Here is an 18,992-nt window from a genome sequence, read left to right as displayed (position 1 = left end):
CAAAATCAAGTTGTAGCTATTAGTATCTACTTTGTTATTGATTTTTTCTCACTATCTAAATCTTTGGTTTATTTCTTTTTTTCCAACATACTGTCTTAACTATACAACTCCCTCCCCCCCTTTTTTTTCGTTGTAAGCAATAATGCAGTTATCGTTCATATGAGACTATTTGTTCTCTTGGCCAATCCCCCAGAGTGGGTACGAGCCATGGATTGAAGGATACAAACAAACAAACAAACAAACAAACAAAGACTGTCACTGTCAAGCATCGTCGACAAGTGTCCGCCAATAAACGTCTCAACAATTTGGTGGAGAGTGCTGTGCCCTTCTAACACCTTCGGTTAGCATTCGATGCCCCTGGAGCTTCGATCCCACACCGTGCCTTCTACCATGCACCAAGACGCCGCACAGCAAACGCTTCCTTCTGCGCCGACGCCATGTTCCGGTGTCCCCTGCATCCGCGACCCTCCTGTCTTCACCAGCGCGGATGGCACCGACGTCGAGGACTGGCTTGCTATGTACGAACGCGTCAGCGTCCCCAATCATTGGGACGAGGCAGGTAAACTCGGCAACCTGGTTTTCTACCTCGCGGGTGTGGCCGGCATGTGGTACAACAACCACGCATCCGATTTCCCCACTTGGCCCGCTTTTAAAACCGCCGTCGTCGACGTGTTCGGCTGTCCTGCCGTTCGGAAGCTGCAAGCCGAACAGCGGTTACGTGAACGAGCCCAGCAGACCGGTGAGTCCTTCACAAGTTACATTGAGGACATCCTTGACGTGTGCAAGAAAGTGGACGCGAGCATGTCAGAGGCTGACAGAATTACCCATGTTCTAAAAGGCATCGCTGACGATGTCTTCACCATGCTCCTGGACAAGAACCCTCACACTGTGGCAGAGATCATTACACTATGCCAGAGTTACGAGGAGCTGCGGCGGCAGCGCTCGATGATCCGTCGACCACCCTCACGTGACGCTGATCTCTCGGCCTTGTCAACATTTCGTGACCACACCACCTTGCTCGCTGAAATCAAGTCATTCGTGCGTGAGGAAGTTGCCCGCCAGGTCTCTTTACTGGCTTTTGTTTCCCCGCAACGTGCTCAACAGCCGTCAAGCACACTTCTGCCTCCCCTCCGCCGAGCCATTCAGCAGGAAATCGCGGAGGTCGTTCCTGAATACCACCAGCCGCCTCCAGTATCTACACCACTCAGTTACGCTCAAGTCGTCGCCAGGCCACCCCCACCAATTCCTGTGACTGGCCCCCTTGGTTACACCGAAACCATCGCCAGGCCCCAGGCCTTCGGAGAAACTGTGCCGCCTACATATCCCGACGTCATCCACGTGCCCCGTGTGCCACCCACTATGCAGTTATATCAGCAGCCGGCTCGCCCATCGCGTTCTGCGACATGGATGGGACCCGCGAACCGATGGCGCACTGCTGACAATCGCCCCATCTGCTTTGCTTGTGGTTGCGTCGGTCACGTAGCACGCTATTGCAATCGTGTGCAACAACCGCAGGTCGCCTCCAATTTTCCCAGCCAATTGAGCCGCTTTCATGACCAACCGCCGCCAACGTCACCGTCGTCCCGCCCCGCTCCATCTACACGCCGTTCACATTCTCCGCGACGTCGCTCACTGTCACCGATGCGGCCACGTTCACTAGAGGGTGACCAAGAAAACTAGTCGTCGCAGTCCACGAGGCAAGGGCTGCGACGCTGTCGAACTGCAGAAGCCCTCAAGAAAGCCCATCGAACGTGATAGACGTGCTTGTGGATGGTGTTCGTGCATCTGGCCTTGTAGATACTGGAGCCGCCGTATCCGTCATGGGCACGAAGCTTAGCCGATTACTGCGCAAAGTGACCACGCCACTTTCCGGGGCTCTTCCTCCGTACAGCCAGCGCGCAGAGCATTCACCCTACAGCGATTTGTACAGCCCGCCTCATGATTGAGGACGTGATGTATGCCGTCGAATTCATCATAATTCTTTCATGCTCTCACGACGTCATCCTAGGATGGGATTTTCTCTCCCGCCACGACGCCGTCATTCATTACGCACCAGCAGAAATAGAGCTGATACAATTCTCTTCTTTGACGCCGGCCGACAGTCCATCTGCTGCAAGCAAGTTACTCGTCAGGGACGACACGCAAGTGCCTGCAAACTCGTCCACGGCGGTGCCAGTCTACTGCGCAAGTCTTTCCGACACCGCTGCACTCCTCTCGCCATCTCATCGTGTTTTCACCAGAAAAGGCTTGCTGGTTCCTTTCGCGACCGTGCAAGTCACTCACGGCAGCACCACTATTTTTGTTCTGAACTCATCCCCGTACAGTGTTACGTTGGTGCGAGGGGAATGTCTCGGCAGCGTGGAACTCATCGAAGATGCACAAGGCATGGATCAACCTGATGACACGCACCGCCGAAGTTCCAATACGCTTAGTGCTGTTTCTACATCTGTTTCATCCTCCGCTGATGTATTCGGTACTTCCATTGCCGACAACCTTACGCTGGTCCAGCGCTCCAAGCTTCTGGCCCTGTTGGAAGAATTCCGCTCTTCTTTCGATGTCGCTCAATCTTCTCTCGGCCGTACATCCACTGTCACGCATCGCATCGACACAGGCGCACAACCACCACTACGGCAACGTCCATATCGCGTATCTCCCACAGAACGCCGTGTAATCAACGAGCAAGTGGACGACATGCTTCGCCGCGATGTTATTCGACCCTCTAACAGCCCCTGGGCGTCTCCTGTCGTTCCCGTCGCGAAGAAAGACGGTTCTGTGCGGTTCTGTGTGGACTACCGACGCCTCAACAAAATCACTCGTAAGGACGTGTACCCACAACAACGTGTAGATGACGCGATTGACAGCCTGCAAGGAGCCGAATTTTTTTCATCTCTCGATTTGCGCTCAGGGTACTTGCAAGTACCTATGGCTGAGGACGCTCGACCGAAGACCGCTTTTGTCACTCCCGACGGCTTGTACGAATTCAACGTCATGCCGTTTGGGCTGTGAAATGCGCCTGCCACCTTTGAGCGCATGATGGATACCGTTCTGCGTGATCTGAAATGGCACGCGTGCCTGTGCTACCTCGATGACGTCATCGTTTTCGCTCCCGACTTCTCCACACATCTCCAACGCCTGCGGCATGTTTTAACGCGTCTGAGTGACGCCAGTCTCCAACTGAACCTAAGGAAGTGCCGATTTGCAGCTCGGCAGTTGACAATACTCGGCTACGTCGTGTCCAAGGATGAAATTCTTCCCGATCCAGCCAAGCTTTGGGCCGTGACCGAGTTCCCCAAGCCGACATTCGTCAAGGAACTGCGCAGTTTCGCAGGACTGTGTTCCTACTTTCGGCGCTTCATCCGAAACTTCGCGTCTATCATATCACCGCTGACGAAGCTCCTCAGAAGTAACGGGCCTCTCCATTCGTGGTCATCACAGTGTGACGACGCATTCACTATGCTCCGTCGTTTGTTGACGTCGCCTCCAATACTCCGCCACTACGACCCTACGGCCCCTACAGAGGTACACACGGATGCCAGTGGTATTGGTCTCGGCGCTGTCCTTGCGCAGCGCAAACCAGGGTTCCCGGAATATGTCGTGGCGTATGCAAGCCGTACGCTTACAAAAGCTGAGACTAATTACACCGTCATAGAGAAAGAATGTCTGGCAATCGTCTGGGCTCTTACCAAGTTCCGACCTTATTTGTATGGTCGCCCATTTGATGTAGTCACCGACCATCACGCACTATGCTGGGTGTAGTCATTGAAAGATCCCTCAGGCCGTCTCGCCCGGTGGGCACTTCGCCTGCAAGACAACGATATCCGCGTGCTGTACCACAACGGAAGGCAACATGCTGACGCCGACGCCCTGTCGCGCTCTCCCTTGCCTGACGACAATGCCCACAACTCAGCGTCTCACGTTGCCGTTTCTTCCATTAGCATTCATGCCGTTGCTACTGAACAGCGCAAGGATCAATGGATTGCCTCACTGATAGACTTGCTGACTGATCCATCCACTCCATCCACTCGCGCGTTGCGTCGTCAAGCCCACCATTTCGCCGTTCGCGACGACCTCCTCCACCGACGCAATGACAACGGTGACGGCCGCCAGTGGCTACTAGTCATACCTCGCAGTCAGCGCTCTGACATATGCGAATTCTTTCATTCTGATCCGCAATGTGCGCACTGCGGGCTATCGAAGACTTACCACCGCATTCGCCAACGGTACTTTTGGCGCGGCATGTACCGCTACGTGCAGAAGTTCGTTCGCTCCTGCATAGAATGTCAGCGTCGCAAAACTTCAACGCAACTGTCGCCGGTAGGTCTGCAACCTCTACCTTGCCCTGCCAGGCCGTTTGGGCGCGTCAACATTGATTTGTATGAGCCACTTCCACTAACATCAGATGGTTACCGCTGGGCCATTGTCGCTGTGGACCACCTCACGCGATACGCCGAAACTGCCGCTCTTCCTGCGGCTACAGCGAGCGATGTGGCCTCCTTCCTGCTCCAACGATTCGTCCTGCGACACGGTCCACCTCAGGAACTGCTCAGTGATCGAGGCCGCGTCTTCCTGTCTGAAGTTGTCGAAGCCATTCTCAAAGACTGCAACGTTGTTCACCGCAAAACTGCTGCTTACCACCCGCAGATGAATGGCCTCACTGAATGCTTCAACCGTACGCTTGGCGACATGCTCTCCAAGTACGTCGCCACCGATCACACAAACTGGGATGCCATTCTACCCTTCGTCACCTACGCATATAACACCGCCCCTCAGAGCACTACTGGCTTTTCACCTTTCTTTTTATTATATGGAAGGCACCCGTCGCACACCATTGACACTATACTTCCGTACAACCCAGATCCGCCCGAGTGGGCGCCTATTTCCGCTACAGCCATGCTTGCTGAAGAATGTTGAGAGCTTGCAAGGACCTTTACAACGCATGATCAAGAGCGGCAAAAAGGCATTCGCGCTGACACCAGCGCTACTGCGTCCACTTTCCTCCCTGGAGCGCTCGTCTGGCTCTCGATCTCTACCACATCAACTGGCCTGTCTTCAAAACTATTGCCCAAATACGAAGGCCCGTACCGTGTAGTCAAACGCACTTCCCCTGTAAATTACTTGATCGAACCCATCGAACCACCTTCGGACATGTGCCGTCGAGGGTGCGACATTGTTAACGTGGAGCGCCTCAAAGCCTACCAGGACGCGCTCATAGTAACCAGCTGTTAGGTCGCCAGGTGGCTCCCTCTTCCTACCCGGGGTAGTTGTGGCGAAGCCTTCGAACAGTGGGTCGTCCTCTCTAGCACCTTCTAGTGGGTCGCCCTTTTAGCAAAAAGAAGAGCAGCTCGTGCAGAGAGTCGGTACTCGCATTGACTGTCGCCGTCAAGCATCGTCGACAAGTGTCCGCCAATAAACGTCTCAACAAACGTCAGGCCGTCCTGTTGGGCTTCAATTCAGAGATTTCTACCTTTGATGTTTTATTTGTCCTGAGCCCAGCCGCATGCGATGCATTGAAATCTTCTACTATAACAAGTGCTCTGTTTGCAATGCTGATCGTTTTTCTTAAAAGCGACCTAAATTTGGTGCTTTGTCAAGTGCTGCTGTAGATGTTTAATATGAATAGACTGTCACCACTTTTCTGCGATGGAACTAACTCAAGAAGAACATGATCAACATCGCAGATTTCTGCATCGTGTTCTATCACCACGAGAATTTTTCCCACAAGGGTTGTTACGGATGTTTTTTCGTCAGGGATACCATAAGATTCGTAATTAGATAATTAAGCAATTCCTCCAGTTTCCTGTTAGGCGATGACGTCTAGCGCTTCCTTTTCGTTTAGGAACTTTTACAAGTTTCCCAGTTTTTGGCGATACTCATGATAGTTCCACTGCCAAATTTTATACTGATTACGTCGTGTCATGTTTAGGAACAGTCGCTTCCCCTGCGACCTTGATTACGTCGGTCGTAGTCGGCCGGTTGTAGAGTTTAGTAGTAGTTTTAACCAGGCCTGCACCTATAGACCTCAAGTCTGCGTTTTCTCTACCACCGTTAGTCGATTTTTCTATGCTATCGATTCTTTGCTTCATTTCTCCGAGCTGCAATTGCAATGCTGTGAATTGTTGTTGCATTACCTTAGTTCTGCGAGCATATTCTCGACTTTCTTTTCTAGGGGTTTTGGGGGGTCTTCATTTTCTAAAAGAGATATTTTCTCCCCTCTTCATTTTACTGCATGCGCTACTGACTTCTGTGCAGAAACAAGAGTTAAACTTCGACTAGACGATGCTATGGGGCTAGTTGATTCACGCAGCTGATTTTGCCTGAGCTTAGCGTTCTCTTCCTTTAGTTTTTTTATTTTGTCTCTTTGTTCCACGTTATCGCGGGTGAGTTGCTCTAGCATTTTTCTTAATATGGTTTAGCTGTTGACCTAGGGCAGAACCTTCTGACACTGCCTCAGGCAAACTCCCAGACGGGAGGCACTCCCCGGATACCTTTCCCGCCCAGCTCACCGTTTGTCGGCTGCTCCGACCACCGTCAGGACCCTCGTGGAACTCTCCTCGAAATGACGTCGTTGCCATTGTCTTGAGTTTGGCACGTGGCCTGAATCTGTGTTGACATGTGAACCTTGATTTGGATGTAGATCTGGGTTTGTCTTGGGTCCTTTCTGTTTCCTTTTCGGCGAGTCGCGGGAAGAAGCTGGAACGACCTCTGAGTCGTCTTCCTCTGTCCTGGGTGGCGTTGCCATTCTCCTCCGTTTGATTTCCAGATGTCTGCTGTTCAAATCAGGTCAGTGTTGCACTAATATTCGACTAAGACTAAACTTCTTGTTGTTCATCGCCTTGTCATTGTTGTTTCTTCCACCATCTTTTATTCAAAAGATAGGGGGTTCTAAACCGTTCTTTGCATATTTTTGTCTCCTGTAAGATGACCTATCCCGCAAAGACTACACCTTGGGTCGTACTGGTGATTTTCAGTTGGATGGAGCACCCCGCAACCACGACATTTCTTGCTGTCAGGCTGTGGGCAAACATCCGCCTGATGTCCAATTCGTCCATAAGTAGTGCATGTTTCATATTGCTTCTTGTAGAGGTAGCACCTATATTCGGAACCACGGTAGTACACAGAGTACGGCACTATAGACCTTTCGAAGACAATAACCACTGAGTCCGTAAGTCCCATACGCCGTGCATGTAGAATCGTCGGGTTCCTTTGATTGACCAATATTTTCTCTATGTCTTCTTGATTATCATACGTCGGTATTGCTTGGATAACACTTTTTGATGTGTTTTATGGTGCTGTTATATAGGCGGCTGTAGCGTAGCTCTTGTTATGGATCTGAATTTCCTTGATGTTGCTGTAGTCCTTCGTATTGGCCAGGCTAGGCGTGCTCATGGTCATGGTATTTTGTCGCATGTTGATTCTGAGAGTATCTTCCCCAGCAAGGTAAGGCTGTACTTTTGCCGCCCGAAGAACACCGTCTTTTATGAGCGCTAGACTCTGTCGCGTCAAGTCTAGACCACCTCCTGGGCGTATTCTTACCCTGTAATCGTCTTCCGGAAGTTGCGGTTCTTCCGGCACTGGCCAACGGTGTAGAAAATCTTTCTGTCTCCGAGACGCCTTCTTGGAGGAGGAGAAGGAGAAACGCTTTATTTATCCCAAGGGAAAAAGGTGTGGTGGTAGAGTGTAAGATGAGCCTACCCAGCGTAAGTCTCCGCTACCCTCTTGGCCCAATCCTAGATCTGGTCCTGGACGCACCTCCCGCGTTCATGGCTGATACCGCGTTTGTCTTGTCTTTTGCCTTTCTGCGTCGTCCATGGACGACAACCCATCCTTGAGTGTCATTGTACTATTCGGGAGACAGCGTTTCCCCCTCAGTTTCGACAACATCCATTTCGTAGGCTTCGAACAAGCCGGGGGCCTGGCTTGTCGCCTAGTTGCCAGCGCGTCGATGGCCCTGCGATGGCGTACATAGGGTGACACCGTTGTAGTGGAAACTTGAAAGAAGTGTCGTGGCTCAAGAAAGTAGGTCCACCTGGTATATTCTGGCGTCTGGCGAGTTGGCCGAGCGTCTGGCGACAGCTGTGATGGACTTGAATTCTGTACTTGTCCTTATTCAGCCACAAAAATGAAAAACTGTCAGAGCCTATACGAGAGGCGTCCCAGTGGCTTGGCCCCCTAGCGGCTCCCACACTTATCTCGAAGATTTCCTTTTTCCCATTTGGCTCAAAATGACAGGTGAAATTACCCGAAAAAGGAAAACAATTCCTTGAACGAGAACATCACCGCGCTCAATGTGTGCTCGCGGCCGTTTCGTCATCTCCACATATACGCAATTTCATATTACGTGACGTGACTGGATGACGAAGGTATATGACTGGTGCAAACATGACATTCATCATAGACGTGTCGTGTCTGAACATGATTACATGCCACACTCATGATTCGCTCGCGCTCGTTTTGCTGGCTTCAAATATACCAAATTTGGTATTGCGTGACGCGAACAGACGAAGAAAGTAAATGACACGTCCAAACATGGTAATCATGACATGCGTGTCATGTAAACGATGACTACATATGCTACGCCGATAGCGCACTCGCGGCCGTTTCGCTAACTTCACATATATCAAATTTAGAATTACGTTACGTTAATGAACGATGAGCACAAATGGCAGGCGGAACCATGATAATCTTGGCACTGGAAACCATATACGGAATAATTTACGACTGCCTCGTGACGTTGTGCTGATTTATTGTGACAATTGAACCTCCCTCAGTCATGCATAGCACATTGTCGATTCCCACAGTGTGTGGGATATACCGATTTTTTTCCCCGTCTTCTTCAAGCGACGCTCGTATAGCATCATAAGCGTCTTTAGCATTACATTGTGACCACGGCAAACTCGGGGGCCGTGAGTTCAATAAAATGCATTCCTTCAAGGGGGGCTTGAAAGAATGCATTTCCTAGGACTGCTGGTCACATACGTATTGTTTTTTTTATAGTTGATGCTTTTTTATCATGGACGTGTGATCAAGCACTTCGTTTTCGATAAAACAATCCGATATTCGAGGTTATCGAGGTGAGGTCGTTTCACAATGCCACATTTCAAAGTTGCTTGGACATGAACACAGAACCAACCCCTGTCGTCTATATCAACTGAAGCGTGGTGCTGCTAAGCATGCGCATAAGGATCTCATTCTCGGCACGGAGGAAGGAAGCTGCTGGAATCATTCTAATGTGATACAAAGAAAGAGGGAAGGAAAAGTAGTACGTCGGTGTGGCAAACTGCAAGTTTTGCTTCCTCCTATTTTCCCGATAAGAAAAAAGATTGATATGTGGGGTTTAACGTCCCAAAACCACCATATGATTATGAGAGACGCCGTAGTGGAGGGCTCCGGAAATTTAGACCACCGGGGGTTCTTCAGCGTGCAGCCAAATCTGAGTACACAGGCCTACAAGATTTCCGCCTCCATCGGAAATGCAGCCGCCACAGCCGGGATTTGATCCCGCGACCTGTGGGTCAGCAGCCGAGTACCTTAGCCGCAAAACCACCATGGCGGGGCAAGAAGACGGCTTCTCAAGCTTTCAAGGGCCACTCACCACCCTCGTTTAAAAACGAAACGGGTGATTCTCTCCTCTCCTTCGTACACACGATGCATCCTCCTCGCCCCTTAGTTCTTGAATTCACGTGAACAATATCAGTGCTAAGCACTAGAGCCTATCAGGATTTCACGCTTCTCGACTGCATGCTGTTATCGCCGCTTGCGAAGTTGTAAACGCAAAAATTGAAGTTTGATCAATTTGAATGAGCACAATATTCATGCGAGACAAACAAGAACAGATGGACGGCTACATGGCAAAGCAGCGCAGGAGACAAATCACATGTGATATTTCGCGTATATCAACGAATTAAGGGCAAGTACGCTGTACGCGTCACGGAAACTACTGTCTACGTCCCAGTAGTCAAGTAGGACGAGAAATATCTGGAAAGAATATCGCGCTCTTTTTTTGTATTTTGGGAGCCTGGTGAGTGGCTCTTTTATATGCAGCGTACTTTGCTTGTAGAGATTTCTGCAAGTTCACAGTAATTATTTCATTCTTCTTTACGTGTGTGTACTTATTGACTGGTTGCAAAAAAGTACTTTAAACCTCGTGTCGTAATGACACTTCCACCCATCAACTGGCGAACGTCCAATTTTCATTGGCCTATGACACCTCCCAGGGACGATTTTAGCTGAAAAAAAAAGAAAAATCAAGATGGTAATTTCAATACCTGTGCAAAACATATCATGTGCATGTGGCTTAACGATATAAATATCGCAAGCTAGCAATGAAAAATGTACAACCTCATTGCGTCAGTTTCACGGTAAGTCTGTAATTATTCGTCATAGACACTGTCAGTAACACACACACACACACACACACACACACACACATATATATATATATATATATATATATATATATATATATATATATATATATATATATATATATATATATATATGATATTATCGGCAGAAGACGTATCGGCGCTATATGTGGCGTCATTAAAATATTTCATATACAAGCGAATTCTACTGTTCCAATATTTATATAAAAAAGGCGGTAACTGATACACCCTTTGAAATAAATTTGGGTGCACTACATTTTTGAGATAGAAATGCTCACATAGCATGTTATCAAGAATTTCGCTGTAACATATGCTAATGCATGCCAAGAACGAAACAATATATACGTCATCAAAAAACAAACTGCTCAGACTCAGCAAAAGTTGTAGTTTTCGAGAAGGTTCTCTTGGGGGGCCCGTTGTTACATGATACTGAGGTGGAAACGGCGCAGAAACGGCATGAAGTAAGGGCCTGTGTTGTGCTGTCATTCTTTTTTCGTCCTGTTTTTGTCCTGTTTCCCCCTCAGAAGACTTTTGAAAGACTTCCAGCAGGTATCGCAGGGGTGTAACCAGAATTTTTTTTTTTTGGGGGGGGGGGCTTGAGGTGGGTATATATACACCAGCGAATTAAAAAACTGCAGAAGCGTCTGAATTACACTTTCGCCCCCCCTCGGCTACCCCCCGGAGGTACCGCGCATAAAGAGCGTGTTTAAATGCACGCATTTACAAAAAACACTGAGAGGATCGCTTTGCTTCTCGAAAAGGACATTGCGAAGGATATTGAGTTTCACGCCACTGGCACCCATTAGTTATATTAGCTAAGCAAGAGCTGCCATGTCCCCCCTTACTCCTGGCAACATGCGCGCATGCCTATGACGATGCTTGAAATTTGTCGTTAGATTTAAGAGCCCACGTTGACCAGACCCTATATAGAGAGCCGAGTCCGCGCCACTGATCATAAATTGTGACACATTTTTTTTTGCAGTGCTTCGACACATTTACAAACTCCTTCCATGCGTATGGCCATTCAAAACCATGACCCACGGCTTGGGAACTGCACTTTGGGATGAATTGGTCAAGTGCAAGGTGATGCTTTTGACGCTGCTGCTGCTACTGATGATGATGGTGAGTCGTGGGTGAGACCTTTGTAATGAATCTGCACTTTTAGGGCACCCATAGGTCAAACACGTCATACATCGTGGTGCCTGATAAAATACAATGATTTGGCTATAAAAGTACACAACTATGTTTATGCAAACATGACTGTTCGTGCAATAGTTCTGTTGTTGATGCTAATGTTTCACCCGCCGCTGACGAATAAATATCTATAGTACTTGCCAAGCGAGGGAAACTTCCTGTAATCCTGGGAAACATTAGTGAACTTACATGTGAATATTATAATGGAAGTAGTATGAGCTTAGTTATGGCTTAGACGCCGAACTGAAGCCCACATGTACGAGCCAACAGGAAAGTACTCGGAAAAGGAAGGGCAAACAGGACGAGCCCTGCCGCTCCTTGAATTTCTCTGAAGGTGTCAGTACGAGGTTGAGGTTGCTAGCAGCTATGTAAATTCAATCTTCCAAGAACCAAGAACCAAGAACCAAGACCGACTGTGCACCTTGAAGTGCCGGGGATATCTAGAAAGGCAAGCCTGTCATCTGCAGCCCTCAAGCAGATCTCACTGGACCTTTCGCATTTGTCGTATGCCAACTGAATTCATGTTTACATGGACGGTTCGGTCTCGGGAAGTTCGACAGGTGCCCTTGTCATACCATCTCGATCAATCACCGTCAAATTCAAGAGATCACACGTCAAAACATCTACGGGATCCGAGCTCGCCGCTCTTCGAGCCGCTGTGGAGTTTGTTACGCAAGAATCCCCTAGTAGATGGGCCATTTTCTGCGATTCCAAGGCAGCCCTTCAATGCGTGCGAAGTCTACGACGGGGAAACTACCACCAGATGGTGTATCGTATTAATGAAATTTGTCATCGCGCTGCTGATCAAGGACACGACATTGTTTTACAATGGTTGCCGGGCCATTGTGTCATCAGTGGTGACCACCTCGTCGACGACGCTGCCCGATGTGCCCACGATGGAGCACCCACACTGTTAATAGCCTTGTCAAGAGTAGACGCAGCTAGAGACCTTCGTCACATCGCGCATAATGCCACGCTTACGCACTGGAATTCTCCACTTAACTCTAATCATCGCCCTAAGAATCTTAAGTCATTACTCCAGAAACAACTGCCATCCAAGATTTCTCGACGTGACGCTACAATGCTGTGCCGGCTGTGGACTGGGGTAGCGTTTACTAAGTCATTCAGCCATCGCATTGGCATGGCGGATTCATCCATGTGTGAAAGCTGCAACTGTATAGAGACTATTGATCATCTCTTGTGCCACTGTGCCCAGTTTCATGAAGATCGCCGGACTCTCCAGTGTGCCTTGAATAGACTCGATGACCGGCTATTTAATGAAGCAAAGATCTTAGGAGCCTGGTCACGCAGCACATCAGCACAGAAAGCCACACGAGCCCTCCTGAGATACTTGTCAGCAACTTCATTGGGAGACCGCCTGTGAAACTCGGCATTGTGTGTGTGATGTGACATGTGTCTACCCTTCTCGCTCTCGTTTACTCCCCTCTCCCCCTCCCCATGTGTAGGGTAGCAAACTGGACGCATAGTCTAGTTAGCCTCTCTACCTTTCCTACATTCCTTCTCTCTCTCTCTCTTATCAATCTTTGGTTAATAAATTATGTTGATATAACGTCAGAATGCGGCACTGTATGTAACCTCATGTCCATATATATATAGAAGCACGTTCTTGTTTGCCGAAAAATAATACTTTTTTTCGTTTTCAGTCTGTTGAGGTTGACTAAAGTTTCTAAAATATCGGTTCTGACTATGCTATGTGCTACGTGCAAGCCTTCTTTTCTTTTGTTTCGGTTTTGATCGACAGCCCTCTGAAAGCTAGCTATAGTTTCGATTTTTCCCCAACATGGATGTGGCTGGTTAAAACACTGGGCGCAAGCTTTCAAAATACATCAATTCAAATACCTAACAAATAAACTCACAATTAATATTTTGCCTACTTTGCGCGAAGAAGGCTCACGTTTTAGGAAAACAGAGTATACTATAGTGTGATTGCAGAATGTGAACCAGTCGGTCATAAAATAGAAGTATAATATTCACAACAAGTAACACCAAGTTCGAAATTTGAGTTGTGACAATTAGTCAAAGCTGTGATTCTAATATGGCCACTGTTTTAATCCTGTATTCGCTCATTAGGAAGGCGTCCTCTTTTCTGACAATGGTGACTGTACAAATAAAGGTTTGTCAAGTGTTCTATATGTGTTCATCGTTTATCGTCATGTAATATCATGCCTTTTCGCACCGATTATTCGTAAAAAGCCCAACACCTACTCATAAGTGTCGGCAGAATTTTGTCTTGTGGGTACAAAGTGGGTCGAATCTCATCTTGGTGGGGGGGTGGGGGTCAGTGCTGGTTTAGCTTGGGTGAGGGACAGTGATTTTGTAGCTTCAGGAGAGGCAATACCACTTTTGAACGTCCCTGCCGACGCCCATCCACCAGCACTCATGTGCCCGCTCCTTACTCATTCTTCCCTGGATTTAACGCCTAATTATCAATTTTCTAACTTGTTAAATATGTGCTTACCTATGATACTTCCAGTAAGCCGTATAATTGAGGAAGCGAGAAAGAGAATAAGAAAGGGGATTTGGAGCCAGTACGCTGGATGACATGCACCTAATTCCTCTGTTGGTATTACAGGTTCTTGCCGCTCTTCGAGTAACGTTGGAATTTGATCCCATCGACAGAGCGGCGGTGATTCCTTCGTTTCCAAAGCACTTGCGGAGACGCCATCGTGTCATTTGGCTGCAGGGACCACCTCGGCGAACCGCCAAGCATCTTCAACGGCAAGAACGCCAGTGATAGCACTAGTCTCAACACTGATAAGACAAAGACTTTCGAGCATGAAGGACCACGTGACCATGTGCATCCTTACCTAAGCCCATGTCTACATGCCTTTGTGGGATGTGGAGCCGGCACGCTGGCCTACATGCAGATTATTCCTCTGTTGGTATTACAGGCTACAGAGCACTACCCTTTTCATGTACGTAGAAAATCGTATGCGTTGCCGGCTTCTCCCACGACGCCCCGCCGCGGTGGTCTAGTGGCTAAGGTACTCGGCTGCTGACCCGCAGGTCGCGGGTTCGATTCCCGGCTGCGGCGGCTGCATTTCCGATGGAGGCGGAAATGTTGTAGGCCCGTGTACTCAGATTTGGGTGCACGTTAAAGAACCCCAGGTGGTCAAAATTTCCGGAGCCCTCCACTACGGCGTCTCTCATAATCAAATGGTGGTTTTGGGACGTTAAACCCCAAAAATCAAATCATCTCCCACGACGACATGCTCTGGCTGTTGTTGTAGCAAACGCGTGAAAGAACAAGCTTGCCATAGGAAGCCTCGTTCATTTGCTTATCGGTTACTGTATTTGATCTTACTATTGTTACTTTGCGGTGATGTGGAGATGAATCTTGGCCCCCGCAATGAAAGTGAACTAGAATTACTCAAGAATTTGCAGTAAGATCAAAATAGCCTGAAAAAGAAGCTGGATGCTATCCAGAAAAAAAAAACTAACAAGGCATAAAGCAATGCTGTCTGAAATAAACGATAAATTGGGTAAAGCTGAAGGTCAGATTGAAAACCTTTACAAGACAGTAGAACGACATAGAACTGTGGTCGAACAGCTCGAAAAAAAATTCAGGAATGGCGAACAAAAATACCGACCTGGAAGATAGAAGTCGAAGGGCCAACCTGGTCTTTTACGGGGTTAAAGACGATACGGCAAATATGTGGGCTAAGTCTAAAGAACTAATAGATTATCTGTCTAACTCGTCTTAGAATTCAGCAGACGTCAGTGGAAAGAGCACACCGAATTGGTCGATTTAAAAAAAGTACAACCTGCCAATTATTCTTCATTTTGCCCCCTTACAAAAAGTAACGGACAAAAATGTTAAAAAATTCAAAGAGTCTGATTACAGTGTAGATCAGGGTTATGCACCAGAAACACGAGAGATCCGAAAACAACCGTGGAACTATGCTAAAACAGAACTTGCCGACTACATCAGCAGTAAGGTTAAGCTAAAGTTTGACAACCTTATTGTGGATGGTAAGATATTTATGTAGGACAAAATCAAAGGAAAGGTACTCACTGCTCAAAAGAAGTGACACCCTACTTGTAAGACTGTCTCATCTTCACGAAACCTAGCAGCTGTTGTTGTAAGTTGTAGAAGTCTTCTGAATGAAATAGATGAATTCGCTGGCGTTATTCAATCGACGAAAGTGGATATATTGTTTGGGACAGAATCGTGGCTGATACTGTCAATCAGTGATTGTGAGGTGTTTCCTGGCCCCTTTAACGTTTACCAAGATGAAATGGCAAAAGCAGGTGGCGAGGTGTTTCTGTTGGTTCACTCTTCTTTACGTTCATTTGAACTTGATATCGGGCTTGATGAAGTAAAATATGTCTGGTGCATGGTGACTCTTGTCGACAATACGAAAATTTATTGCCGGAACATTTTCTCGACCACTGAGTTCTGACCAAGCCGTGTTGCAGCATTTGTACAACATAACTTCGAAGACATCGTCTCTGCTTATTCTTGCTGGTGATTTTAATCTACCCGATTTGACATGGTCCAATGGAACATGCATCATTTTGGCTGGTTGTCGCGAAAACATGCAAAGCATCGTTGACACGTTCGGCCTTACTCAATATGTTAGGATTCTCAATATGTGGATTCGCTTTCTTTGCAATTCGCCTAATACAGTAGAGTCTGTTACATGCATTTTCGGTATTAGCGATCATCTCGCTGTTGTAGCAACAATAAAACATAAGATCAAAAGACCAAGGTCACGCCAATTTAGAAAGGTTTATTTTTATGACAAGGGTGGTTACTCTGCTATTTCACAAGAATTGTTAGCTCATTTATCTGTTTTTGATTGTCATTGTGAGAACCTCGATGTTTCACAGCTTTGGTTTCTTTTGAAACCAAAAAAAACTACAGAACTTACGGAGAAGTATGTACCAATGCGGCTAAATTAAAAAAAGTGCAAAAAGCCAAAGGTCTCACCAGCGATTTTCAGAATAATAACGAGAAGACGACGAGTACACTAGACATTTAAAAGAACCCAACGTATTTATCAGAACAATAGGTTAGGGACGTAACAAATGCATATAAATCTAAAGTACTTAGTTCAAAGGATCAGTACTTCAGTCGACCGAATGAAAGCATAAAAACTAACCCCCAACTTTTTTGGATGTACGTAAGGAACTGCGGTGCTGACCCAACGGAAGTGGATGAAATCGTTCATGACAATAAAATCTTCTCCAGCGACATTGATCAGGCAACATGTCTCAATGATTTATTTAATTCCGTATTTTTATCTGTAGATAATACTGTGAAACTATCCACACTGGTTGAGCTTCCTTCAGCAACTAAATCACAAATGCCACTTGTTGAATTTTGTGGCAATGGTATCGAATCCCAGTTAAAAAACATAGATGAAACTAAGGCACCTGGCCCAGATGGTATTTCCTCCCGCGTATTGAAGCGATGTGCTTGGCCGATTGCATCTTATCTTTATCTATTATACAAAAAATCTCTCGCTACTGAATTTAGCCTGGACACTGGGAAATGGCCTATGTGGTTTCTATTCACAATGGTGGTTCCAAGGAAAAGGCAAACAACTATAGGTGCGTTTCTTTAACATCGATTCTCTGAAAGATATTGGAGCATACATTGTATAAAGACAATGAAACACCTACTCCAACACAAATTGTAAGTCGATGTTCAGCATAGTTTCCGCAAGGACCTGTCTTGCACAACGCAACTGATTGAATTCTACCAGGATTTAGTGACTCAGGTGGACGATAATTGGCGAACTGACTGCATTTTTTTAGATTTCAGAAAAGCGTTTGACACCGTGTCCCACCCCTTGCTTCTTAACATACTTGAAATGGCAAACATTGATAAAGATGTGCAAAAATGAATTGCCAGTTATCTGTCACAGCGTCGACAATGCGTTGTTATGAATCGTATCGCTTCGCCCATGGTAGAAGTAACATCGGGTGTCCCTCAGGAGTCCATTTTAGGTCTGCTACTGTTTTTAGTCTACATTAATTACATTCCTCACAGGATATTCTGAAATACGTTTATGTGCCGATGACTCGGTCGTATACAGGAAAATAAAAAAAATGAACAGGACTTCATTGAATTCCAGGCTGTCTTTGCCAGAATTATGAGATGATGCGAGAAGTGGGAATTGCTACTTAACGATAAAAAATGTGTTCATGTGTCTTTTACTAAAAAAAGAAAATAGATAACACGCGTTATTTTCTGAACGGTGACGTCATTCATCAGCAACCAACGTGTAAATACCTAGGTATAACCTTTGCAAGCGACTGTTCTTGAAATGCGCATGTGCATGCTGTGGTTGCGAAAGCTGCCAAAGCACTAAATTTCATTCAGTGTAACCTGAGACCTGCTGCTTTAAAAAAAACACTGCTTATATTTCGTTCGTCCACCCGATTTAGGAATAGGAGTGCTGTGTGTGGGGTCCAAAACAAAAGTCTTTGATTGGTCACATTGAGAGAATACAGAACCGATCGGCAAGGTTCGTTCTAAGGTGGTACAAACGAGACGACAGCTGTACTGAAATGAAAGACGTGCTGGGATGGGAAGCACTGTCTTCTCGCAAGACATAATTGCGCTTCCAAATGTTATTTCATATTTACCACAAAAAGACTGGTATTAAGAAAGACTATCACTTCAAACCTCCGCACCACTTGTCCAAAATATGCGATCATCGCTTTAAAATTTACAAATACCAGAGTAGAACGAGCCTATATACTAATTGTTTTTTGTTCACACTGTAGTAGAGTGGAATTATTTGTTTTGTGACCAAGTGTGCTGCAATAACGCAGTTTTTTTTTCAAGCTGTAACCTTCCTGCTTACACGCCTTTTGGTACAGCAGGGTATTTCTCAATAAATAAATAAATAAATAAATAAATAAATAAATAAATAAATAAATAAATAAACAAATAAATAAATAAATAAATAAATAAATGAACAAGCAAACTCACTTGTGTTGCACATGAAGAGGCAGTAACGCAGTGCGGGAAAATAGTTATCGCCTTTAGAGACAATGCCCACTCTGCAGACTTTCCTGTAAGTGTCATAGTAAAAGCGTGTGATTTTGGTGTCGTTCTTTGAAGGCTCATAAGGGGTTGTACAGTTGAAACGTGCAAGATTTCTTTCCTTCAAGCGCTGCAAGTCTGAAAATGTTGCATAAAAAATGTCTCGTATAAGCAAAGAAGGCCACTCTAGCTTTATCAATCAATGTGTAACACTCATTGAAAAACACTTGACGCTTTCACACTGGTGCACAGGGTCAGTGAAGTACACCCGCAGGCCACGCCGCTACCGCAACATAGAAATTCTTATGGAAACTTTTGACTGACGCTGTGCATTACCTCGCTACTATACACAACAGAAAGTGTAAGTGAACTTTCTTGCAGCGCCACTCTGA

The 18,992-nt window shown here is 46.6% G+C and overlaps 1 protein-coding gene across 1 annotated transcript in view; it reads right to left on the bottom strand.

Moving 5' to 3' along the window:
• Positions 1-10,070: 10,070 nt before the first annotated feature.
• LOC142804107 (uncharacterized) overlaps positions 10,071-18,992 on the bottom strand; it is a 30,255-nt gene continuing 21,333 nt past the window's right edge. Inside the window, exons 3-4 of the mRNA XM_075890686.1 lie at positions 18,547-18,738; positions 10,071-10,226 (exon numbers count right to left, since the gene is read on the bottom strand). Of these exons, the coding sequence (XP_075746801.1) occupies positions 10,096-10,226; positions 18,547-18,738 (323 nt within the window). The 3' untranslated portion in view covers positions 10,071-10,095. The remainder of the gene's footprint in view (positions 10,227-18,546; positions 18,739-18,992) is intronic.

The sequence above is a fragment of the Rhipicephalus microplus genome, chromosome 3 (assembly GCF_043290135.1).
Source record: "Rhipicephalus microplus isolate Deutch F79 chromosome 3, USDA_Rmic, whole genome shotgun sequence".
In the NCBI taxonomy this organism is placed as follows: Eukaryota; Metazoa; Arthropoda; class Arachnida; order Ixodida; family Ixodidae; genus Rhipicephalus; species Rhipicephalus microplus.
Note: the sequence above shows the minus strand (reverse complement) of the source record. Positions and strands in the feature narration are given on the sequence as shown.